Consider the following 26,422-nt stretch of genomic DNA (forward strand, 5'->3'; position numbering starts at 1 on the left):
CCCCCCCACCCCGGGCTCAGCTCCCCGGCCTTAGTCGGGAAACACCAGAGAGCCACACGAGTCCTGATTCCAGTCCCTGCCGGCTCCGTCTCGGTCCAGAAGCTCCCCTGGCCTCTCCCCAGGTGCTGCCGCATTCCGGCCGTCGCTTCCGGTCAGAGCCCGGCCCGGCCTCCTCGTCCTCAGGGCCAGGCGGCGCCCGGACGGCGGCCATTCGGGAGGGCGCCGGAAGCGCCGCGGACTTCCGGTTCCGGTCCCGCCTCTTGCGCTCTCGCGCGCGAGCGCTCCTGCCACTTCCGGTCGCCGGGCTTCCGCCGGGGCCGCGTCCTGCGCCCGCTGCCGCCGCCGCCGCCGCCGGTCCGGTCGCGCTCCAGGTGAGGGGGGACCCGGGCCCCCCGCAGCCGTTGGGACACGGGGGCCCCCCGCGTCCTGTTGGTCCTCGCGGCCCCGCGGCGGCCCGGGCCGGCGGGGCTGCGTGAGTGGCCGGCGGCCGCGCGGCCCGGCCTGCGGCGCGCCAGTGTCCAGGGCTCCCCCCACCCCCACCCCCGCGGCCTGGCCACCCCGTGGACGCTGCTCTCCAGACCTCCCGACCCCTCCTGGACTCTCGGGGGGCAGACGGGGTGGGAGAAATTCCTCCCGACTCGCCCCCTGCCGCCCTGTCCACCTGCCCGCCACCCCTCCGAGGCTGCTGCTGGCCGGGCGCCGGCCCCGCGCTCGGGCCCCCGGCGTGGACAGCGCTTCCGAGGGAGCCCCTGGGCCGAGGGGGGTCTCCCACGTGGGCGGCCGTCTCGCTCTTCCAGTCCTGTGGCCGTTGCGTGCCCCCCACCTCGCCTCGGGCGACTGGGTTGCACCCTGAACGACTCCTGGATTTTGTTGTTTTTTTTGTTTTGTTTTGTTTTGCATTTTTCCGCATCCAGATGACACCTGGTGGGCATGTTGGCATGTTGGCGTGTCCCCGTGGCGATTCAAGGGCATGATGCCCACGAGCATGTTATCATCACTCTGAATCGCCACTTGGTGTTTGCTCCTTTTTGGTTTGGTGTTTTTATTATTATTATTATTATTAAGGGGGCACATCTGACTCCTGGCTCGAGGCTCAAAGGGTCCCTCCTGGTGGGCCTCGGAGGTCCTTCTGGGGGATCAAACCCGGGCTGGCCATGTGCAGGGCAAGCGCCCTTCCCGCTGTACTGTCCCTTCAGCCCCAGTACTTGCTCCTTTTTGAGGGAGGGGGGCGCATAGTGGCATCACACCCGACGATGCTCAGGGCTGACTCCTGGCTCTGTGCTCAGGAATCACTCCTGGCGGTGGTCGGGGACCCTCTGGGATGCCGGGGATCGAACTCGGTCTGCCACATGCAAGGCGATCGCTCTCCCCGCTGGACTGTTGCTCCGGCCCTCAATGCTTGCTCTTCTGTAAATTGCAAGTGTTTTTGTGCTTCTCTCTCCTGGTCCAGGACACGTGAAACTCCTCCCCACCAGGAGTTGATGAAGCTGCTACCCCAGCCCCTACCCCCACCCAGACAAATGGCCGTTAGCCCTTGGGCTCCCCCCGACTGAATGTGGGGCTCCATGGGCATGTTAGAGTTTGGTGGCCAGGCTCTGAAACTCCCAGTTTGCCATCTGGCCAGAAAAACACATTCACACACAGGTGCAGTTGCATGAGAAAGCAGGCCGGGGTGTGGGTTCTGTGGCCCAGTCCACGTTCGAGCCCCACCCACCGCATGGTGCTGAGTGCTGCTTGTGTCCGGCACGTGCTCTCTAAACGCAGATCGGAAGCTCTTGATCTTTCCCCGGCACCCAGGAGAAGGACTGGGATTGTTGGAACATGGATCGCCCCATCCCATTCTCTCCAGCCCCAGTTGTGTTTTCTTTTTTTGGGGGGGGTGGGGGGTCACACCTGGTGATGCACAGGGGTTACTCCTGGCTCTGCACTCAGGAATCATTCCTGGCGGTGCTCAGGGGACCCTATGGGATGCTGGGAGTTGAACCCTGATCCATCACGTGCAAGGCGCCCTCCCCGCTGTGCTATCGCTCCAGCAGCCCCCCCACCCCCCGCCCCAAGTTGTGTTTTCTATCAGGGCTCTGCAGCTGCCCGTCATAGCCTATACTGTCAGCACTGTTGGTTGCATCTTTAACCTCTTGTGAACTTCATATTCTTCATTGCCTGCAGGAATAAAAGATTGTTTCAACTATTTCCGTTGGACTGGGGGAAGTCCTTTGAGCTTTTTATTGGGCATTGCAACATTGTTGAAGCAAATTCTCCCAATTGGAATACATTTTTTTTTCTTTTTTAAAGAACGTGCTGTAAATTTACAATGCTTATCTTGTGCAGTCTGGTCTATTGAAAACACTTTTCCAAATTATTTTCCGCCTTACTTTTGCATATGGATTAAAGCTTTTTGTTATTTTGGGGGGGGCCACACCTGGTGGTGCTTGGGGGATACTCTTGGTGCAGTGCTCAGGGGACCATGCCTGTCGAGCATTAAACCCCGGGCTTTCTGCATGCATATCAAGTGCACAGCCCTTTGATCTACGTCCAGTCCCTGAATTCAAAATTTCCCTTCCTTCTTACAGTTGGTTTTAATACTGCTAAGAGTTCAGTAAAACATTTAATTGAGTATGATATCTGGAATTACGAGGACACTGAGATGAGAAGATCCAGCTCTCTGCCGCGTGTGGGCGGGGAAGCTTGTGCAAACTGGTGGGAAGCTGTCTAGGCAAGGCCTGCTTGCTGCCCCGAGCCCAGGCACTGTGTCATCTTGGCTGTTTATAGCTGGGCCTAGGGCCTTGACTGATCTCCAGCCCCCGAGCTCCTGCAGGTCCCATTCAGGCAGTCAGGAGGCCTTCAGCTTAGCTGATGTGCCCGGAGCAGGGGAATTCCTGGTTCCTAACTTGTGAGGGTGGTGCTTATACAGACGTCTTGAGCGGAGCTGCATAAAAATTGTTCAGCTTGTTAAACATGAAACAAATGCTGGCTGTTTACTAGTTAGCATAGTACAGCTTTCAGGGTTTTTTTTTTTAATTTAAAGAATCGTAATATTTATGACTTGCACATATTAGAGAATTTAATGCTCCTGAGAAATCTCAGAAGCAAGTATGCTATCCTTTTTCTTTTTCATTCTTTCTCTTTTACAGATGAGCAAGCTCAGCTCGAATGAATCCAAAAGTAAATATAGCTGCTAAGTGGGGAGGCTTGGGGTCAGAAGCCACGAGCCGGGCCCTTAGAGTTTGTGTTCTGGAGGGCTCGGCACACACTGCTTCTCTGGTGTCCAGTGTCCATGGGTGGTCCCGGATGCCCCAAGGAGTTAACAGCCTGTGCGAAGGGTCTCGGTGAAGGGGCTCATGGTTGTAGCCTCTGGTTGGGCAGGATCTGACGGAATGTTAAGGGCCGTTTTTGCAGTGTTCTCTCTCCTTACCAGCCGGGTGTCAAAACAGGCCTTGGGACAAAGGCTGGGTAGAAACGACAGACCTGGATCCATCGTTCATGCGTCCTAATTTGTCGCTGTGTTTTCACCCTCCTCTCCAGGCGTTCTCTTTCCCCCTGAAGGAAAGCTGCCTCGTCCCATGCTGTAGGGATGGCGCTCCCTATCATCGTGAAGTGGGGCGGGCAGGAATACTCGGTGACAACGCTTTCAGAAGACGACACCGTGCTGGATCTCAAACAGTTTCTCAAAACGCTCACAGGAGTGTTACCGGAACGCCAAAAGCTACTTGGGCTCAAAGTTAAAGGTAAGACTCTTGCCCCATGTCAAATTCCTCACATTTATAGATTTATGCTTTGTTGGTTGGTTGGTTGGGGTTTTTTGGGGGCGGGGGTTATGATCTGATTTTCTAGCTTCTAAGTCTTATCCCCCCAGGCGATTTCTTTGACAAGAATTCCTAACGCTTTTATGGTGAAAGTGGGATTTTAAACTTTATCTGAAAATACCGCCCCTAGTGAAGGTTACTTTTCAGTATTGTTGTTAACCTGGAAACAAGTCCCAGGTGAAACAAGGTGATTCGTCCTCCAACCCCTGCCTTCCCGCACAACCTTTGCAGTATAGCTCAGGCCTTCTACTCCTCCAGATTACCTTTTCTGCTCTGAAAGAAAGGGTGATTTTAAAATTAATTGGCAGCGCTCATCTGAATACATTCTCAGAGTGACTTCGGCGCTGTTTGCTGTATCGTTAACGGCGAGTTTTAAGGCCCGCAACACTACAGTTTTGACACTCCATATTCAAGGTTTCCCGGGAACAGCGAAATCAAAACAAACCATGGATTATTTTTGTTTAGTTAGTTGAAAAGGGTTTTCTTCTAAGGTGGAGTTGGGGCAAAAACAGACCCTGTTTTTAGTTGCTACTTCTTAGTGGGTTAAATACTAGTTCAGCTGCAGCTGTTCATTTAAGGAAGAAAACTGAAATTGCTGTGGAATCATGCCTTTTTTATGATAGGGTTTGGTCTGATGGGACAGGGAACCGGCACCTGAACTTTAGTGAGAAAACAGTCATTTGCTTGTATTGTAGGCAGACCTGCAGAAAATGATGTTAAGCTCGGAGCTCTCAAACTGAAACCAAATACTAAAATCATGATGATGGGAACTCGTGAGGAGAGCTTGGTAAATGTTTACTTTTGTTACCATTTGTCCCTTTGGAGATATGATATAGTTCTGTTATGTCATCGTTTTAATTGTAAAGTTGTCACTTGAGCATTCAACGAAAAAACTGCACAGGAAGGTGGTACTCAGCGGAAAACAAATCTAGGCAACAGAGACAGTCAGCTGTGAGCATAGTAAGTAATGCAAACGGTTCAGCGCAACACAGTACACCGTGAGCAGACCGGTTAAATATGTAACCGTTCCTCGCACGTGCGCTTAAAAGACTCTTGAATGCACATGGCATCTCTCTTTTAATACTGTTCATGAGTCTGTTGACGATAACGCCATACAGCAGAGCCGTTTTCTTCTTTACAGGAAGACGTCTTAGGTCCTCCCCCTGACAATGATGACGTTGTCAACGACTTTGATATTGAAGATGAAGTGGTTGAGGTAGAAAATAGGTGAGTGCTTTTTCACTCTCAGAGGAGATGGGTTGTCATCTGAGAAAAGGTGGACGTTCCACCTGACGTCTTTTTTTTCCCCCCCTTTTTCTTTTTTTAAATTAGGGAAGAAAACCTACTGAAAATTTCTCGCAGAGTGAAAGAGTACAAAGTGGAAATATTGAACCCTCCCCGGGAAGGGAAGAAACTGCTGGTGCTGGATGTGGACTACACGCTGTTCGGTAAGTCAGCTGAGGTGGATTCTGTACCCACGACAACTCTTTTTTTTTTTTTTCCTCTTTGTGTATTCTTTCCTTGCAACTTGGGGTTTGCGTGAAACATTTCTTATTACAGAATTTATTCACTTGTTGAAGAAAATACAAATAAGCAAAATAAGAAGCCACCGATAGCCCCAGGCCCTGACGCTGCTTGTGGCCCGCTCCTGAGCTTCCAGGCGGTGTCTGTATATGTCCTTTTTACTTGAACACAGTGACACATTGACTGGGACTAAGAGTAGCATCGGTGTTTTGTTTTGTTTTTGTAAGTCACATAGTACTCTAGTTTGTGAGTACTCTAGTTTGACCATCAAATTCTATTGATTAGCATTTACTTTTGCAATTATTTTCATAGCTTTTTGTACTTTTGTTTCCCATTTTTGGGCCATAGCCAGTGGTGCTCAGAGCTTACTCCTGGCTCTGCACTCAGGAATCACTCCTGGCAGTGCTTGGGGGACCATTAGGGGTGCCGGGGATCGAACCCAGGTTGGTCACATGCAAGGCAAATGCCCTCCCCGCTGTACTATTGCTCTGGCTCTGTTTGCACATAATGTTTAATGTCTGGAGTTTTCTTTCCCTTTAACCGTGTTTGGGACAAAGGCGATGGCTCCAAGGACCGGAGCACGTGCTTGGCGTCAAGTGTGGGAAGCTCGGGTTGGAGCCCCTGTGCACGGCTGCCTGTGCTCTGGCTGGGAGCAGCTCCTGCGCATGGCTCCGTGCCGCCCAGTACCCCTCACCCCGCCCCAGAGAAAGATCAGAGTAAGATTTTTCAAAATTACTTATTTTGCATTGTTTTCTTTTTACACTTTCTTTTAAGCAATATGGTTTATAAAACTTATTTTTATGTTTACATAAAAATCTAGCACTACACCCTCCACCAGCGGGTCAGCACTGGGGTGTGTGTGTCTGTGTCTGTGTACACGTACGTACACATACACGTGCAATGGTCTTTTTGTGTTGATAAAAAGCGTCCTCTGATGTTAAGAAGTCTTGGGGCTAGAGAGAGTACAGCCACAGAGCTCTTGCCCTGTATACGGCGATCCTGGATTTGATCCCCTGCGTCCCATGTTGTCCCTGATGCACCTCCAGGAGTGATTCCTGAGCACAGTGCTGGGAATCACCCTGAGCACCTCTGGGTATGGCTGGCAAGAAAAAAAGAAGAAAACAATACTTGGCTAACAACTGTTTCTAGTATGTACCTATTTCTCTCTAATCCTAAACTTCAAATGTTTATCTTAAGCTAACATACAGTTATTTTGAGATATAGTTTTGTGTGTGTGTGTGTGTGTGTGTGTGTGTGTGTGTGTGTGTGTGTGGTTCTGGGGACAGAACCCAGCTTCCTCATATGCCACATCAATGATCTTCAATTATGACACATCCCCACCTAACATGTATTATTGTTATTATTATTATTATTATTCATTATTGTTGTTGTTAGGGCCTATTGTGTTGATGAAATGTGATTGTATCTGAAAGGTGAAAGGTTAAAAGTGAATAGAAGTGCTCTCACTTTTGTTTGTGTATTTGTTTTTAAATGAATCTCCATGACAGCATAAGATACGCAGTTACAAAGCTCTTCATGATTGGGTTTCAGTCATGCAATGTCCCAACACCCATCCCTCCAATGTACATTTCCCACCAGTTTCCCCCAGTTTCCTTCCCGGTCCCCGCTCCCCCAGTCCCCCCACACCCCCAGCCTGTCTCCAGCCACTTTTCTTCTTTCTCTCTTTTTGGGCATTATGGTTTGCAATACAGGCACTGAGAGGTTATCATGTGCATCCCTTTCCCTGCTTTCAGCACCCTGTTCTTACCAGAGTGATTGTTTGCAACTATCACAGTGGTCCCTTCTCTTTCCCAGCTGCCTTCTCCCCCTGCACTTGAGGCAGGCTTCCAGCTTTGTTCCTCCTGGCCCTGTCCTTGGATGTCATCTCATACTATGTTTTTTTACATCACCCAAATGAGTGCAGTCATTCGATGTCTGTTCCTCTCCTTTTTTTTTTTTGTTTTTGTTTTTTTTCTTTTTGGGTCACACTTGGCGATGCACAGGGGTTATTCCTGGCTCATGCACTTTGGAAATACCCCTGGCTGTGCTCAGGGACTATATGGGATGCTGGGAATCGAACCCAGGTCTGCTGCATGCGAGGCAAACGCCCTACCCGCTGTGCTATTGCTCAAGCCCCTGTTCCTCTCCTTCTGACTCACTTTGCTCAACATGGTACTCTGCGTGCCCATCCATTTATAAGCGAATAGCATGACTTCATTTTTCCTGGTGGCTGTGTAGTGTCCCGTTGTGAAGATGTCTATGTACCATAGTTTCTTTATTCAGTCGTCTGTTCTTGAGCACTAGAGGTGTTTCCAGATGCTGACTACAGTGAATAGTGCTGTAATAAATGTAAAAGGCTTGTCTGCAATGTATTTTTGTGACCCCGGGGTATATTCTAAGAAGTGGTATTGGTGGGTCATATTACACTAAGAAGCTCCTGCACCTCAAAAGAAATGGTGACCAAGAAACAAAGACAGCCTGTGGGATGGGAAAAATTATTTACCCAATACTCCTCCCATAAGGGGGTTAATATTCAAGCTACGTAAGGCACTGGTAGAACTTTACAAGAAAAAACATCCAACTCCATCAAAAAATTGGGGAGAAGAAATGAACATAAACTTCCTCAAAGAAGAAATTCAAATAGCCAAAAGGCACATGAAAATGCTCTACATCACTTATCATCAGGGAGATGCAAACCAAAACAGTGAGATACCATCTCACACCACAGAGACTGGCACACAGCGCAAAGAACAAGACCAACCAGTTGTGTGAGGATGTGGGGAGAAAGGGACTCTCATCCATTGCTGGTGGGAATGCCGACTGGTCCAGACTTTTTGGAGAACAATATGGACATTCCTTCCAAAACCCACCTTTTTTTTATTACATGAAAGTAACATCTGTACTTTCGAGGGGAAATTAATGTATAGTTTGCTGTATAAGCCTAAATTCTGGGCATTCCTCTTCAGAAATAGAGCAAAATTGATCAGTTAATTTGGTTCATAAAGATGTATCCTCTGGTTTGAAAGACGTTTCTCTGCCAGTGTGCCTAAGTCTGAAGGAGTTCATTTATGGGTATTTGCACTAATTTCATAAATTTCACTGGTATTAGGGCTCATCCGTGATTATAGACTAATGATAACCTGTGACTAATTTTCTCTTAGACCACAGATCTTGTGCTGAGACTGGGGTAGAATTAATGCGGCCGTATCTTCATGAATTCCTAACATCTGCATATGAGGATTATGACATTGTTATTTGGTGTAAGCTCTATTTCTTATTTAGATTTCCATAGAAATAAGGTTTTCCTTCTATTACTTGCTTTTTTAAAATGTGGCTGAAAATGGCTTGTGTTTAAGTATGAGAAGTTTTTCATTTTGCAAATTTATGATCAAGCATGTTTGCTTTCTTTGCATGGCAGTATAAACTCAGAAACGTAGAAAAAAAATTTCAGGAGTGATCTCTATTATTAGGGCCCTCAAAGTGATGTCTAAAGAGCAATTGCAACCTTTTTAATTAGCTGTGAGTCTTTTCTCATGTCATTGAGGAATTATAGACCCCCATACAGGTACCGAATATAAAAAATTCTTGGTCCTGTTCCATCTTTCTTGTCAGATGATCCCTCAGTCTCTAAAATTTTGGTTTTATATGCAGGCAGTTTTTCTTGCTTTTTGTGTGCTAAAGACAACTTGGGTACTTCTTGTCTTAAATAAAGACACGCACTCTATAAATAATTGAACCCCCTCCGTTATTATTATTATTTGTTTTGCTTCTGGGCCTCACCCTGGGTCCTGGGGGAGCCGTTCCCAGCTCTGTGCTCGGAGGCGTCTCCCAGCGGTACTCAGGGGATGCGTGATGCTGGTGGTCAAACCCAGAGTTACATGCTTAGCCCTCTGGGCTGTTGTTTCAGCTCCCGTTTCCCTTTTCCAGGATTTAATTTGGTAATAGCTGCATCGTTTATTCTTAGTAACTTGGGACCAGCACAGCCTGCAATGCCGAGAATAGAATGGAATTTTAATATTAGTGATTTCAAACCTGATGCTGTCAGATACAGCACATAGATAAGCTTACTACCAAATTTGTCTTGTTAAATCCTGCTAGAGTCACTGCAAGTGATCTGCAGCTACACTGCAGCCAGGCAGCGGGTGTTTAATAAAAGAAAATTAAAAAAAAAAAATCAGCTAGATTCAGGGAGCAGTACATTTGCTGAACCTGAAAAACTGCTGATTTTCATGCAAGTTACTTAGTTACTTTTCCGCATTAACTTTTGGCATATGAGCTGACTCTGCTTCTGCTGACAGGGGGAGCATAGACGAGAAAGAGGGTCAGGCACCCCGTTCAGTGTGGAACTGATGGAGAATAGCATCCGAGCTGCTCCGCAGGGGCATTTAGGCGTCATCGTGAGCTGGGTTGTGTGCTTTGCACACCGGTTCCTGGCGCCGTGTTTGTTCCCCAGAGCATGGCTGCGAGCGACCCCCAAGCACAGAGCTCGGAGTCGGCCCTGGGCATTGTGTGGGTGTGACTGTCCCCTCAACCCTCCCCAGAGAAAGTTATTTTAAGCATTGGTTACTTTTATCTTTTGATTAAAGTTGAAATTTTGTTTCGAAGACACTAAATTAACTTCTGTGTGTACCATCAGTTTGCTAGAAATTAAGATTTGTGATGCATTTGGACATAAGGTCTTGCTTAGAAAACTTGACTGTTTTATACAGAAAATGTTTTTTTTTCCTATGAAGTTTGAAATTTCCATATATACTGTATTTTTATCTTTATGTTTTAGCTGCAACAAATATGAAGTGGATTGAAGCTAAAATGAAAGTAAGTGTTAGAAAGCAGTTTAGTTAAGCATGGTTTGCAACTGTAATTTTTCTCTCTAGAGGTCCAAATTAAATTATTTTCATTTTCATTGGAAGCAGTGAGTAGGTAATCAAATAGCATTAGTAGGGGCAGTTGAATACCTGTATCTTTCTGAAGAAAACAGTAGCGCAGAGCTCCCCTTCATTTTCCCATACTTTCAGTGTTTTCTTTCCCTTCTCGTACCTGGGTGCGTCACCCCGAGAGAAGTACAGGTCTCCCAGAGTAGGGAACTGGGGAGTCCTCCTCCTTCTGGTCTCTCTTCTCTGGACTGACCTTTATTGACCGAGCAGTTGTTGAAACTTCTGAATTGTGGAGCAGGATTTGGAGGACAGTTGGCATTCTGGGAGAAGTTGTAGCAGACGTGTTCAGAAAAACTGGAGTCTTCCACGCTGTTGAACTTTAACCACAACGACGTTTGCTTTCTATAGGAGCTAGGAGTGAGCACGAATGCAAACTATAAGATCACGTTCATGTTGGACAGTGCTGCCATGATAACAGTGCATACTCCACGCAGAGGACTCATAGACGTAAGAGGTCATTTTATTTCTATTTAAAGACATGGTTGTCTGGGGCCGGAGAGATTACAGAGCGGGTAGGGCATCTGCCTAGCACGCGGCCGACCTGGGTTCAATCCCCGGCATCCTGTAGGGTCCCCCAAGCATCACCAAGAGTAATTCCTGAGTGCAGAGCCAGGAGTAACCCCTGAGCTTCACTGTGTGTGACCCAAAAAGAAAAATACAGTAATTTAAAAAAAAGACATGGTTATCCTTTTTTTTTTTTGCACCTTTTGTATTCATAACAATGGAATAAACAAAAATCTTTGGATTTTTGCACAATGTTGAGTTTTGACACAGAAGGTGTATTAAGAGAGAGAGGCCTTAAGTTTAATGATCAAATTGAGGATTTGAATAGCTCTGTCAGGAAAGGGTCATGTCATTGTCTCTCATGATGGCCACGCAGTGTATCTGAGGAGAAGGGCGGTGGGGAATAGGCCGATGTCCTTAGGAAGAGGCAGGAAAACCAAGCCTCGCCCGAGTCCTTTGTGAATAGCAGATACGCTGATAGGGTGCGACATGGCGCTTGTACTTCGCCATGCGCGTGCCCTGCAGTCTGCGTGGGGCTTGCACAGGCCGTTAGGAGTAAAGACTTGAGACCTGCTCCTCGATGTTTGAATTGGGGAGAACTTTGCACACTGGAAATGCGTGTGGGGATTACACTGAGATCCTTGAAGATCAGGGATTACCTAAAATCGATAGGAGAGATACTGTGTACGTTGGGGTTAATAAAATGTATTACCTACTAACACCGTCCACTTACCAAATACAAGCAGTGAAACGTGGGAAGTAGGAATATGTATTTATAGTCGTGAAGAGTTAGAGAAGGAGAAAAGGTCAGTTCTGGTGCTGGAGAGAGGCTCTGCTAACAGACAAGCGTCCCCCTGTGTCCGAGTGGATGCCCGGAGTTTCCAGGCCCTGCCACTGCACGGTCCCCTGAGTGCTTGGCTGAACTGACCCACAGGCACAGAGTTGGCAATAGTCTCTGATAACTGCCAGATGTGGCCCCACACCGAAATAAATCCTTAGTATGCAACAGAAGGAAATAGAATTTTTTTGTTTGTTTGTTTGTTTTTGTTTTTTTGGGTCATACCCGGTGATGCTCAGGGGTTACTCCTGGCTTTTCTCAGGAATCATTTCTGGCGGTGCTCAGGAGACCATATGGGATGCTGGGAATCGAACCCGGGTCGGCTGCGTGCAAGGCAAACGTCCTACCCACTGTGCTATCGCTCCAGCCCCTAGAATTTTGTTGTTGTTGTTGTTCATCTGTGCAATGGAATGCAGCTAATCATGACCTTTTTTTTTTTTATGATACATCATGAAAGTAAAAGTATTTTCAAGGTCAGTGTTTATAAACTGTTAGAAAACAGTTGCTGAATCTTGGTTCAGGCTTCCCTTAGCAAAAGCCCTCCAGGCTGGAAGGAGACTACAGCGAGTCAGCTTCCCTGAGCACGGATTGACAGGAGTCGGTCCTGAGCATTGAGCACAGGAGTTGCCGTAACAACCCCCACCCCCAATATTTTAAAATCGTGTATCAAAAGCCAGGCACTTTGCCCGTCACTCTAAGTTTCTAATCTTAAAAAGGATCACAGGGAACTTAAGATTATTTTATTGGGGGCCGTAGGACCCATGCCACTAGCCCTGTGTGTGGCCAACCTGGGTTAGATTCCCAGCACTCCGTGTCACCCCTCCATCACCACCAGGAGTGAGCCCTGAGCGCAGGGGCAGGAGTCAGTCCTGAGCATCACCCGGTGGGGGCTCCCAGGCAGTGCTCGGGGAGCTTGGGGGCCCGTCCTGGTGGTCCTCCAGGCCAGCTGGCTGGAAGCTAGGGGCTGGAGCCAAAGTCTAGTGGGTAGGGCATTTGCCTTGCACGTGGCCATCCCGGGTTCGATTCCCAGCCTCCCATACTGTCACCTGACAACTGCTAGGAGTGATTTCTGAGCAACGATGGGTGTGACCCAAAAAGCCAAAAAATGAAGAAAAGTAAAGCTAGGGACTGAGTGAGGGTGCTCCTCAGGCCCTGCAGTGCCAAGGCCATGCCGTGCTGGGGATTGAAACAGGCTCCTGTGCTGTCGCCAGTCCCTAAATTCTTCCAAACTATTCTTCGTTCAGGCCAGAGGAATAGCACAGCAGAGAGGGTTATTTTCCTTGCATCAGCTGACCCGGGTTCAATCCCCGGCATCCCACAGGGTCTCCCGAGCACAGGAGTAATTTCTGAGTGTAGAGCCAGGAGGAACCCCTGAGCATTGATGGGTGTGACCCAAAAAACAAGCAAAAAATATTCTTTTGATTCCAGATCTAGATATCCCATATTGACATCACAAAACATTTTATGCGAGGTTTAGACCGGGCCAGAACCATAGTACAGCGGGAAGGGCGCTTGCCTTGGACTTGACCAACCCAGGTTCGATTCCTGGCACCACAAATGGTTCCCTGATCCCGCCGGGAGTGGTCCCTGAGCGCAGAGCCAGGAGTCGGCCCTGAGCACCAGCAGGTGTGGCTCCCAAACACAGACGAGACACCGAGAGCCCCCTCAGCCGCTGGCCCCGCAGGATGCTTCCGGGAGGCCCCCTGGGCCCTGGCGCTTCACACCGTGTCAGCCCTCGTGGGTGGGGAGGGCCGCTGGGTACCTTTGCTTATAACCAAGTGGGTGAGCTGTTGATAAGGCTTGAGTTAATTCTAGACTTCTGTTCCAAGGTAAAGCCTCTTGGTGTTATATGGGGAAAGTTTTCGGAGTTTTACAGCAAAAAAAACACCATTATGTTTGATGACATAGGAAGGAATTTTCTGATGAACCCGCAGAATGGACTCAAGGTAAGACCCAATTTTACTTGCTACTTAACACAATTGTGTGGTAGAGCCTTAAGCATTATTGAACTTAAGCACTACAGAATTTCGGAAGGACTGTGTTTGAGACAGTTCAGGACTTGAGTGAACTCCGCTGAACGTCGGCAACCAGCACTGTTCAGGGATGGTTCCTGGACCACTGCCCCGGTCACTCCTGGCAGTGCCTTGGAGAGGCCCTGGGGACCCAGCCCTGCCCCGCTGCAGGTAAAGCAGATATTACATCCCACTGAGCACGTGCCAGCTCAAGACGGAATTTTAGTGTTTGTATTTGGATTCGTGAAATCACTGAAGCAAGTCCCTAAAAATCTGTAGGATGCTACCCCTCAAAAATCTAAAACAGGAATTAAGCGTCACAAGATAATCTCTCTCAACATGTTCCCCGAGACTTCTTCTTGGGACTGGAGCGATGGTACAGTAGGGAGGGCGCTTGCCTTGCCCGCAGCTGACCAGATGCCGTCCTCAGCATCCTCCCCGAGCCCACCAGGAGTGGTGTCTGAGCACAGAGCCAGAAGTAAGCCCCGAGCATTGTTGGGTGTGGCGCAGAAACCAAGGAAAAATTAGTCCTTATTTCCTAGACATCTTTCTTTGGAGAATGTATGAGGCCCTGAGTTCAAACCAAGGGCCTTTGTACGTGAAAAGCATGTTTTTAACCACAGAGCAGCATAACTGATCATGTATAAAGGTCTTTGAGCTAATGTCTTGAGGCAGGAAATACTCCATGGAGAGTGCACCATGAAGTATGATATACTCTGCTCCTTTTAGCATATGCTGTAAAGAAGGCAGATTAAATGAATAGTTTGACAGGCTTGTTTAAAGATAACGTGATAACTATTGCTCAAGTTACCACGTTAACTATCCAAGACCCCAGGTGTGCCACACGCATCGCCCACACACCTCAACTGCTGGGCGTTTCTGAGAGAAACAGATAATACTTCGTACTAATTACAGCCTACCGCTCTGTGTATTTTTGTTCCAAGCATAGAAAAGTAGGAGAAAGAGCACAGTGGGTGGGGTGCTTGCCTTGCACATGGCTGACCTGGATTCTATCCCCGACACCCACTGGGGGTCCCCGGAGCCCCACCAGGAGTGACCCCTGAATGCAGAGCCAGGGGTCAGCCAGGAGCACCACCAGAGTTCGTGTGCCCAAACACCAAAAAAGAAAGGAAAATGCAGCTAATCTTTTTATGGAAAAATATACCATAATTAAAGATAACTTTTGGAGACTTTAATAATTAAGAAAAGAATGCTTTTAAAATGTGGACGAAAAGAGGTTGTGTTCGTGCATAATGATACCTTAGAGCTCAAAAAAAAAATAATTGAAAAATCCTGAAATGAAAAGGGTCAGAAATTCATTTCCTGGGGCCGGAGCGATAGCATAGTGGGTAGGGGGTTTGCCTTGCATGCCGCGGGCCTGGGTTCGATTCCCGGCATCCCATGGTCCCCTAAGCACTGCCAGGAGCAATTCCTGAGTGCAAAGCCAGGAGTAACCCCTGAGCATTGCTGGGTGTGACCCAAAAAGCAAAAAAAGAAAAAAAGAAAAATTCATTTCCCTCCCCTGTTATACCAAGCGTGTGTGTAGGCTGGCACGCAGAGTGGAGTTACCTGGTTGGTTAGGAGCAGTCTGGAGTAATGGAGGGGGAAGCCGGAGAGTTTTGCAGGGTGGAGCAGCTGGGAGGAGTCGATTGAGGGGAAATGGCCAAGGTGGGACTGTGGGCGCTGGGTGCCAGAAACCAGGCATCCGGGCCCGAGCGGGCAGAGAGGCGAGAGGCGTCACTGTCGACGTTGGGCCGTGATGCTCTGTCGGAACGATTCTGCCCGTTCCCTTGGGCAGAGGGAGGTGCTCAGGGCGTTGGTTTCCTGCCAGATAAGACCGTTCATGAAAGCACACCTGAACCGGGAGAAGGACAAGGAGCTCCTGAAGCTGACGCAGTACCTCAAGGAGATAGCCAAGTTGGACCACTTCCTGGACCTCAACCACAAGTACTGGGAGAGGTGGGTGCCGGCTGCCTGCGCTGTCTTCCTGCAGTAATGCGCTAAAATTCTTGGGCTTTGACTTAAAACGTGTGAATTCCGAGTATTTTCTAATTCTGGATCATCTTTCCTGAAACCGCTTCCCTGTTCGGCCTTTACCCGGGAGTTACTGTTTCTCCCTTTTGTCCTGACCTCGGGCTTACCCTTTTCATCTTAACCCTCTGCTGATCAACTGGCATCTCTTTGGCCTTTCTCAGCGGAGGGGGCCGGAGAGGGGCAAGTTAGGACAACTGGCGACAGGTGCCCTGTGCACTCGGCCGCCCTGAGGAGCGGGCGGTGTTGATGTTTGTGACTGTCAGGAGCAGGGAGACTCAGAAAGCAGAACAGGGGCAGCTGCTGTGCTGTTCCCAGGTCCCACCCCGCCATGTCCCCCCACCCCACCCCCGTGACCAGGCTGGTGTGGATTCGCCGTGTCCATGCACAGAGACCAGACTGGGAGGCAGGGAATGAGCTCCAGCGTCTACCTGCTCACACCTCAACTGGGGGGCGGGGGAGAGGCTGGGCGCATAGTGGGGAGGACACTCGGCTTGCATGTCACTGACCCGGGTTCGATCCCGGCACTCCCTAGGGTCCCCGCAGCCCTGCCCGGAGTGATCCCTGAGCACAGACAGGTGGCTCAGAAAGAAGGAAAAAGTATCTCTTGTGGGGGAGGAGGTGGTTGGGGCCACATCCACTACCCCCAGCTCAGTGCTCCGGGACCGCACACTCTCGGTAGTGCTGGCCTTGAAGCAGCTTGCCCCCCCCCCCCCCCCGCCAGGCCAGCACCTTAAACCCTGGGCCACCTCTCCAGCGCCGCCCCCCTCCACTTGGGGTGTGGGAGTGAGGCTACCCGGCTCTGCAGGACGCTGTGTCCGACCCCTCCCTCCCCTGAGACTAGTCCGTCCTCTTGAGGGACGGGCAGAACACACTCCCCTCGGGGCTCGACGCCCGTCCCAGAACACGGGCCAGCGGGCTTGCTCGGCGAATCCCCCTCTTGGCTCCTTTCCTTTCTCATTCGGAGTCCTGCGTCGTGCCCGCCATGTTTATCCGAGACAGACAGGCTAGTTGTGGGGAGTCGAAGTGTATTTCTATCACAGACTCCGCGTGGCATTTGGAAGCAAGGCAGCACGAGGGTCCCCAGCGTGTGTTTCTAGCCTTTTGCTCCGTGCCTGCGGGATCCGACTGCTCTCACAGGACCCCTCCCAGGGTGCCGTGACGGCTGAGTTAATAACTTGTATCCAAGAAACGCTTACGGCCGAGCGAGGAGCACTGGCGATGAGCAGGTGCCCTGGTGATCTGCCGGGGCTGCTCGCCCCAGAAGCTTTGCTCTTTGTCCTGGGGGAGGGGGGAGATTGTTGCGGGAGGAGCACGACAGAGCCCAGATGTCTGTCTTTGATCTCTTCCAGGTACCTCTCAAAGAAGCAAGGCCAGTAGGGACAGGTCACGCCTGTTCTCACCGAAGACACTTCGCCATCCAGGAACTTTTTGCTTTTCTGCTAGAAATCATTACGGTAGTGCTGGGCACTGAAGCAAAATACCAGACTGCTTATTACTTGGTCTTCCACTTTTTTGGTAAATTTCATTTTATATTTTTTGAAGATCATAGCAATATGCAAAAAGAAAAGAATTTTTTTTTCTCTTCCCCATACCAGCATACCGTTTAATTTTTGAAGCCCATTTTCTCCAGCGTTGAAGACGGAGTCGTGTCCCCCCCCCAACTCCAACACACAAAAGTAGACCAAAAAATCTGTATACTCAGCAGTGTCCTTTCGTGAGTTTGGAAACAAGTTAACGTCTGTGTTTTTGTCTCATTGTGTTGTTTTCTGACAAAAATCTAAGACCCATTTCAAAATTGCTACTTTAACATTTAAAAAAAAAAAAATGTTCCGGGTGCCAGAATAAATAGTACGGCAGGTTGGGCACTTGCCTTACAAGTGGCCGGCGTGGGTTCGATACCTGGCGGGCCATGTGAGCACCCCAAGCACTGCCAGGAGCGGTCCCTGAGTGCAGTGCCGGGAGGCAGCACTGGGTGTGGGCGCCCCTCCCCCCCCAAACGAAGCAAAAATTTCTGAGTCAGAAAAACCTACATTTCATAAGCGCACATCGTCGAGATCCTTCTCCTTCCCCTGAGGGACCGTCTCCGCTGTCCCGCGCTGCTGGCGGCTCTGGATTACAGGCTGTCTCGGTGTGGTCTGTGTGCGTCTGTGTCTCCGAGTGAGGCTGGCGGGTGTCAGCCGTGACACCAGCACGTCCCAGTCTGCGAGCTAGAAACCGCGACGCCACAGCGTGAAGGGAGCGGCACGGCTGCGCTTGTCTCGGCGCCTAAGGAGAAGCGTTTCTGCCCCGTCGTCTCCTTCAGAAGCAGAGACGCCAACACATTTTTTTAAGTGTCTGTGTTGCTGGATTAGCCCCGGGGGGGAAAAGCATGAAGAAAAAGTTTCTGTTCTACTCTAGCTGTATCGTGTCTGAGTGCGAACATTCTGTCCCGGTGAAATCCCGAGCTGTAAGATGTTTGAAGACATTATTTGCGACGCTTAACGCCTGCAGATTCGTAATGTGACCACTGTTCTGTGTTGCCAGTTTTGCTTTCTACGGTTCTTGTATTTGGAAGGAACCTGAGCCTTTCGAATAAACACGGTGTATATTGTTCTTATGGGACTATTTCAGTGGTGTAAATAATAAATACCTTTTCTTACAACACTCGGTGTGTGCTCTGTGTCGGCCTCGGCGGGGGAAGCCCAGCCCAGAGGGTGCAGGTGGCTCCCTGTCCTCGCGGGGCGGTGGCCGACTTTATTGTCACGCGCTCCGAGTTCTCAGGAAGATAAACTCTGTCGGTGACAGGTCATTACAAGGCTGCAGAGTGCAGAAGGGTTTGAGAGCCTTTGTGGATAATTCATGTGACCCAGTTAAGGGGCTGGAGCGATAGCACAGCGGGGAGGGCGTTTGCCTTGCATGCGGCCGACCCGGGTTCGATTCCCAGCATCCCCTATGGTCCCCTGAGCACTGCCAGGGGTAATTCCTGAGTGCAGAGCCAGGATTAACCCCTGTGCATCGCCAGGTGTGACCCAAAAAGCAAAAAAAAAAAAAAAAAAAAAAATCAAGTGACTCAGTTAAAATGTGTTTCTTAATCGAGACGTTTGCATCTCTGAGATGGACTAGGAGATTGGAGAGGGTCCAGTTCACCTCTTGAAAGGAATCTTGTTGGAGAGCTCCACCCCGCTCTGCTCAGGCTTATTCCTGATTCCCGGGCTCAGGGCTGGCTCATTGTGGGCGGGGCCTAGGGACCATCCTCTATCCAGGGGGCCCAGGGTGGAACCTGAGGCAGGCGCCCTTACCTGCTGTGCTCTCCCGGTGGCCCAGGGGCGCAGGGCTGGGGCGGGGGTGGGCATGTGACACTGAGGGGCTCTCTGGATCTCACTGCTACTACGCATGTGCGGTATCACATGGGCTATGTCCACACTGGCTTAACCCTTTCAAGGAAGTGGAACGATTTAAACAATTTTTAAAAAAGCAGATTTGTCTTAATGGCTCTAATCTGAAACCCCACAGTAGCAAGCATCAGCAAGTGAAGTAGGGTTTGGGGAAAGTGTGTTCTGCCGTTAGGTGGTGGGGCCCAAGCCAACGCTTATTAGTCACAACACTAAATTAAACAATTTTGGAGAAATGTCTGTTGTCAGCTGACTGAGATCACACGTGGTTGTGTGAATAATAGTCTGAGTGGTTTTTGGTTTTGGGTTGTTTTTTTTTTTTTGCCTTGGGGCCACACCCAGATACTCAGAGGCTGTTACTGGACCAGCATTGTGGTTCCAGGGATCAAACCTGCAGCTGTCGCAGACAAATGCTGTGCTCCAGCCCTCTGAGGCATCTCCCTGGCCTTGAGTGTGGAATTGCAGTGTGTCGTCTGCATCTTGTGATGTGGCAAATGAAAATCTTTGTTCAGTGGTCTGTGTGTACAGCACATAGAGCAGAACCAGGTGAGAACTCACTTTCCATGCGTAGTCCATGGACTCAGGACGTTTTTATCATCTGTGTCTTAAACTCTTAAACAATAAGTACCTCGCGTGCTTAAAATCTATACATCGTGGGCCAGAGAAGGAGCTTAATGGGCTGGGATGCATTCTTGGCATGTGGAAGGCCCAGCTGTGACCTCTGGTAATGTAGTCCCCCCCCCCCCGCCACCCCCCCAATCACCCCTGGAAATCACCCCTGAGCACTGTGCCTGGAATAGCCCCTCAACACAGCCAAGTGTGCTCAGGGGCTAAACAAAATCTACAGAACATCCTGGGCTCTTGAATTTAAAATATATATATATATATATATATATATATATATATATATATTGGCTTTTGGGGTCACACCCAGCGATACTCAGGGGTGACTTCTGGCTTTGCACTCAGGAATTATTCCTGGCCGTGCTCCAGGGACCCTATGGGATGCCAAGGATCAAACCTGGGTCGGCTGCACGCAAGGCAAATGCCCTCTCTGCTGTCTTCTCTCACCTGTCCCGGACTCTTGGATTTAGAGAACAGTTTGAGACCAGGTCATCATCCCAAGGCCTTCATGTGAATCACACGTTGGACTGATGGGGCTCAGAGTTTTATAGGGAACAAATGGAAAACCCGGTTATTGTAGGAAGCAGCTCAAACTAGCATTTGGCCAGAGCGGGGTGGTTGACTCGTGGGGGAGAGTGAGGACTGGGAGAGAAGGAAAGGCAAAATGGGAAAATGCAAATTAGTTGTTCCTGCTTTGGTTTTTGTTTTGGAGGCACATCCCACAGGGCCCAGGGCTGCTGACTCCTGGCTCTGTGCTCAGGGATACCTCCCGGTGGGACTCACGGGGAACCAGGAATTGGACCCCAGTCAGACGTATCCAAGGCAAGCGCTGTACCTTCCGTCCAGCTTCTTTTGGTGGGGAGGGGAGAGGGGGCAATATCTGGGTGTGCTCAGGGGTAACTAAGTCTCAGCACTCAGGAATCACTCCTGGCAGTGCTCAGGGGACTATTTGAGATTCCCGAGAACCAGGCCTGGCTGCGTGCCAGGCAAACTCCTTACCCACTGTGCCATCTCTCCAGCCTCTATTGCTTCGTAATAATAAAAATGAGTAGTAATAAAAATGTGACTAATGAATAATCTGAGGGTGTGTCTCAAAGAACAAATGGTTAGTTTTTCCTAAATTCGACGTCAAAAATCACTAGACCTTGTTAGCTGGAGTCATCGCCTAAGAATATCGCTTAGGTATTTATGTGAGAATGTCCTGGTGACTGGGATTGCTTGGGAGAAGCTGTGTCGATTGTCAAGGGAGGTGTGGTACCAGATGTCATGTGGGTCTAGAAACGTGTCAACTTTCATCCTATCAGTGACGTTCTATCTAGAATGTAGAAATATAAAGGTCAGCCACTACTAACCATTGTTTAAAAATTCTTTGGTTGACTGCTGGGAATATATCCCAGAGAGGCAAAAAAGTACAATCGAAACAACATCTGCACATGTATGTTCATCGCAGCACTGTTTACAATAGCCAGAATCTGGAAAAAACCCGAATGCCCCAGAACGGATGACTGGTTGAGGAAACTTTGGTACATCTATACAATGGAATACTATGCAGCTGTTAGAAAAAAGGAGGTCAAGAATTTTGTAGTTAAGTGGATGGGCATGAAAAGTTTCATGCTGAGTGAAATGAGTCAGAAAGAGAGAGACAGACATAGAAAGATTGCACTCATCTATGGTATATAGTATAACAGAGTGGGAGACTAACACCCAAGAACTGTAGAAATAAGTACCAGGAGGTTGACTCCATGGCCTCGAGGCTGGCCTCACGTTCCGGGGAAAGGTCAACTCAGAGAAGCGATCACCAACTACATTGTAGTCGAAGGCCATGTGGGGGAAGGGAGTTGCGGGCTGAATGAGGGCTAGAGACTGAGCACAGCGGCCACTCAACACCTTTATTGCAAACCACAACAGCTAATTAGAGAGAGAGAACAGAAGGGAATGCCCTGCCACAGTGGCAGGGTGGGGTGCGGGGGAGATGGGATTGGGGAGGGTGGGAGGGACGCTGGGTTTACGGGTGGTGGAGAATGGGCACTGGTGAAGGGATTTGTTCCCGAACTTTGTATGAGGGAAGTATAAGCACAAAAGTGTATAAATCTGTAACTGTACCCTCACGGTGATTCTCTAATTAAAAATAAATAAATTTAAAAATTAAAAAAAAAATTCTTTGGTTGTTTTGTTTTTGTTTTTGTTTTTGCTTTTTGGCTTACACCCAGAGATGCTCAGGGGTTACTCCAGGCTCTGCACTCAGGAATTCCTTCTGGCAGTGCTCGGGGGACTATATGAGATGCTGGGAATCAAACCTGGGTCAGCTGTGTGCCAGGCAAACACCCTACCTGCTATACTATTGCTCCAGCCCCATCTTTAAAACTCTTTGGGAGGAAGAACTCTTCCATGTACAGCAATGTGTTCCTTATTAAGACGTTGATTTCAAACTGAAAAGTTTTACAAGTTGAATCTGATTTGTAAGGCCATACGGTCCTCAAAATCATTCCTTGACGGGCCTATGGCATCGGCTAAGGCCCTCGTGTAACTTCTACATGCTAAGAAGGCATTATTTTAAAAATGGAGTTTGTGGGGCTGAGGAGATAGTAAGGCAGATAAGGCATGTGTCTTGCATGCAGTTCGCCCAAGTTCAACCACTGGCCCCTGGGCCCCACCAGGAGTGATCCCTGAGCACAGAGCCAGGAATAAGCGCTGAGCACCAGGTTACACCAGGTGTGACCCCCCCCACACACACACACCAAAAAAAAAAAAAGGAATTTGTGCATAATCTGCATAATCTCATCTCTGAGTCTTAGTTTTTCCAAGATAAGTGTAGAAATGCAGATCCAGTATAAACATTTAGAAGATGCTAGAAAAGGGGTTGGGGAATCTAGAGAGAGCCACTTCAAACACTTTCAGGTTTTTATTCCAAATACAGTCTGCCTCTTGGAGAGCCCGGCAAGCTACCCAGAGTATCCCGCCCGCACGGCAGAGCCTGGCAAGCTCCCTGTGGTGTATGATATGCCAAAAACAGTAACGATAACAGGTCTCATTCCCCTGACCCTGAAAGAGCCTCCAGTCGTTGGGAAAGACAGGTTAGGAGAGGCTGCTAAAATCTCAGGACGAATGGAGACGTTTCTGGCGCCCGCTCGAGTAAATCGATGAACAATGGGGTGACAGTGATGATGACAGTGATGACAGTCCTTGGGGCCAGGGAGCTGGTACAGCAGGGAGGGCGCTTGCCTTTCAGGCAGCCAGCTCAGGTTCCACCCCCAACATCCTCTCAGGTCCCCCAAGCCCTCCAGGAGGGACCCCTGAGCACAGAGCCAGGAGTCAGCCCCGAGCACCGTGCTGGGTGTGGCCCCCAAACAAAGCAAAACAAAAATGCAGACCTTAAAAAGTCCCAAAATAAAAATCCTTTTTTTTTTTTCCCTTAGTGGTTGCAGCTCCAATGAACTCAAGTTAGACTGTGTATAATTGGTATTACTCACTGCCAAACCGATGACTTCAGGAATACATAGACGTTATTATTAAAATGAGATAAGCGAGCCAGGTCAAAGGTCGAGGCTGTGGGGCAATGTTTTTCCTCAGGGGGAAGGTTTGGTTTTTAAGTGACAATCCCTAAAAAGCCAAGTTTGCCTTCCAGCCACTTTCCTTGTATGTATTCGAGACATGAAACAAGAATAGCTGAAGTTTCTGATTATATTTAGGAATATGAATATTCATAGCAGCAGTGCTCACGGTAGCCAAATAATATGGAGACAAACCCAAAATGTCCATCAACCGATGAAGGGATAAACAAAGCGGCATCAGTAAACTGCGAAGTATTAAATTGTTGTGTGGCACTGGGGCACTAGTACAGCGGGGAGGGCATTTGCACGTGGCCAAGCTGGGTTCCATCTCCGGCACCCCATAGGATCCCCGAGCACTGCCAGGAGTAATTCCTGAGTGTGGAGCCAGGAGTAACCCCTGAGCAACACCCGGTGTGGTTCCCAAACAAAAGCAAAACCAAAAACCCCTGTAGCTAATGATGACTTCAGTGCTTAGCATTAGATGAGGGAATCCAAAGAGGGGACTGCATATTTGGAATACATTATTTCATTCTTTTGGTGTCATTTCATGATTTTTATACATTTATTTATTTTTGGTGTCCAGGAGCGAAGGCACAGTGGGTAGGGCATTTGCCTTGCATGTGGCCGACCCAGGTTCGATTCCTTCATCCCTCTCGGAGAGCCCGGCAAGCTATCGAGAGTATCCCGCCCACACGGCAGAGCCTGGCAAGCTCCCCGTGTTGTATTTGATATGCCAAAAACAGTCAAAACATGTCTCACCATGGAGACGTTACTGGTGCCCACTCGAGCAAATCGATGAACAATGGGACGACAGTGATACCGTGACAGTCCAGGACCAAACCCAAGGCCTGGCATAGGAGTGAGCTGACACTTCCCCAGCCCCAATTTTGCATTGTTTCAGTGTGGAACATTTCACCTGGTGAGGACCTGGGGACACAAATTGCTTCTTTGTCTCTTCTTGACTTTCAAGATCAAATCAGGCATCAAAACTTAGAACACGGAGCAAAGTTTGGAGATGCAGAGAAAATAGCTTTAGTTTTCAAATCTTATTTGTATAAAGAAATGTATTTCTAGTGTACAGTCGCTTGAAAGCAGATGGTGTATTTTTCTAGAAAGTGAGACATTTGTCGTTCTCAGTGTGTGATGGTCCAGTTCAACCCTTTTGGTTATTTCCCTGCTCCCTCTGCCCTTTCTCTTCTCTCTCTCTCCTTCTCCCGCCGAAAAGGGACTGGGTTGTAGCACTGTAGCACTGTCATCCCATTGTTCATCGATTTGCTCGAGCGGGCACCAGTAACGTCTCCATGGTGAGACTTGTTGTTACTGTTTTCAGCCTATCGAATACGCCACGGGGAGCTTGCCAGGCTCTGCCGTGCGGGCGGGATACTCTCGGTAGCTTGCTGGGCTCTCTGAGAGGGAGAGAGGAATCGAACCTGGGTCAGCCGTGTGCAAGGCAAACGCCCTCCCCGCTGTGCTGTCGCTCCCATCCTGGGTTGTCAGGAGGAACAAAACTCAGACATTAGACCAGTCACGCATGTTCAGAATTCAGAATTTTACTAGTACTGAATGCAGACGACGTCATTTCAGCGCATCATCCTCCTAAAAATTGTTTTTGTTTTTTTTCCAAGCCCTCTGGACCCCGGAGTGTATTTCCCACTTCTGCTTCTCACTCCACTTCCGCTTTCTCCGCACCTGGCTAGCAGACGCGTGCCTGCGAGACCGTGGGTGGGGGCTGGGACTCCTTCCCTCAGGTTCAGCTCTGGCGTCGTGGCCAAAGAAAGGAGCAGCCTGGCTTATCAGCTCGCCCAGATGTGTGTGTGTGGGGGGGGGGCAGGGTGGGGCTCCAAGCCGGCAGCTGTCAGTCCTCAAAAGGAGCACTTGCTCTCTCTGTGTTTGTGAATATTTATCATCCATCGGTCTTCTATAGTGATAATCCAGCAGCCCGATCTCGAGCCACCATCTCTCTCTCCGGAAGGCATGCTGTATTCTTCCAGATGGAAGAATGGATGGCAGCGAAGAAGGGGCACTGGAACCCCTTCTCCAACACATACACACACACACACACACACACACACACACACACACAGAGCAGTGTTTGAAACCCTCCTGCTCCTCGGAAGAAGCTTAAACCAGTGGGTAAAGGGACACACACACACACACACACACACACACACACACACACACACACAGAGCAGTGTTTGAAACCCTCCTGCTCCTCAGAAGAAGCTTAAACCAGTGGGTAAGGGGCCGGAGCGATAGCACGGCGGGGAGGGCGTTTGCCTTGTACACGGCCGACCCAGGTTCGATCCCCGGCATCCCATAGGGTCCCCCAAGCACTGCCAGGAGTGATTCCTGAGTGCAGAGCCAGGAGTAACCCCTGAGCATCGCTGGGTGTGACCCAAAAAGCAAAAAAAAAAAAAAAAAAAAAGTGGGTAAAAGTCTAAGGGAGGGGCCGGAGCGACAGCACAGCAGGGAGGGCGTTTGCTTTGCATGTGGCCAACCCACGTTCACTGGAATAACCCACCTCCCCAGTGTCCTCTAGAAATTCCTCCTTAGAGGACAATCTCCCTTGCTTCTCACTGGGGTCTCTGAGGGAGATTTTGGGTTTTGGCAGGGTGGGTGGAGGGGGGAGTTTGAGCCACAACTGGAGCTTACTCCTAATTCTGTGCTCACGGAGCACTCCTGGCAGCCTCTGGGAGCCAGGTGGGATGCAGAGGTTCGAACCCGGGTTGGCCTCATGCAAGGCGAGTGCTATTGCTCCTCCCCACCTCTGTGGGGCTTTACAGAGGAAGCACTATGGGCCTGGGGATGAGCGGCTGGAAGCAGGACCCTGTGTCGGTGCCGGGAATTCTCCAAAAAGAGATAAACTCAGGATTTTTTTCCTTTCTCTTTTTTAAGAAGAGCCATTTTGTTTTTCGTGTCTAGAATACCACTAGGCTACGGATTTCTGGAATGCTTTAGGATGGATCTAAGGAATAGATGGAAATTATATCTAGTTAGCATTTTTATGTGTAAATGGGCAGATCCCAATTGTCTAAGAGCCATTGTCTTGAATAACTTTAAATGTCTTCTTCACCCTATAAAAGCATTCAGCATTCTCGGGGCTGGAGCGATAGCACAGCGGGGAGGGCATTTGCCTTGCACGCGGCTGACCCGGGTTCGATTCCCAGCATCCCATAGGGTCCCCTGAGCACCGCCAGGAGTAATTCCTGAGTGCATGAGCCAGGAGG

At 49.3% G+C, this 26,422-nt stretch overlaps 1 protein-coding gene across 1 annotated transcript; it reads left to right on the top strand.

Moving 5' to 3' along the window:
- The first annotated feature begins 253 nt into the window (after positions 1–253).
- UBLCP1 (ubiquitin like domain containing CTD phosphatase 1) lies at positions 254–18,292 on the top strand. Its single transcript, XM_055128507.1, has 11 exons — positions 254–371; positions 3,523–3,725; positions 4,499–4,590; positions 4,945–5,030; positions 5,136–5,251; positions 8,489–8,587; positions 10,105–10,142; positions 10,610–10,708; positions 13,433–13,549; positions 15,447–15,574; positions 16,999–18,292. Exons 2-11 carry the CDS (start codon positions 3,572–3,574, stop codon positions 17,024–17,026), a joined length of 957 nt encoding a protein of 318 aa, XP_054984482.1. The 5' UTR covers positions 254–371; positions 3,523–3,571; the 3' UTR covers positions 17,027–18,292.
- Positions 18,293–26,422: the final 8,130 nt, after the last annotated feature.

This window comes from Sorex araneus, chromosome 2 (assembly GCF_027595985.1).
Source record: "Sorex araneus isolate mSorAra2 chromosome 2, mSorAra2.pri, whole genome shotgun sequence".
NCBI lineage: Eukaryota > Metazoa > Chordata > Mammalia > Eulipotyphla > Soricidae > Sorex > Sorex araneus.

Bases quoted from the DNA above. Each gene is read 5' to 3' on its own strand.
- UBLCP1 (XM_055128507.1), top strand. From the start codon at position 3,572: ATGGCGCTCCCTATCATCGTGAAGTGGGGCGGGCAGGAATACTCGGTG. The intron at 8,588-10,104 runs GTAAGCTCTATT...TTTATGTTTTAG, and splicing joins TTATGACATTGTTATTTGGT to CTGCAACAAATATGAAGTGG. The intron at 10,709-13,432 runs GTAAGAGGTCAT...TTCTGTTCCAAG, and splicing joins CACGCAGAGGACTCATAGAC to GTAAAGCCTCTTGGTGTTAT.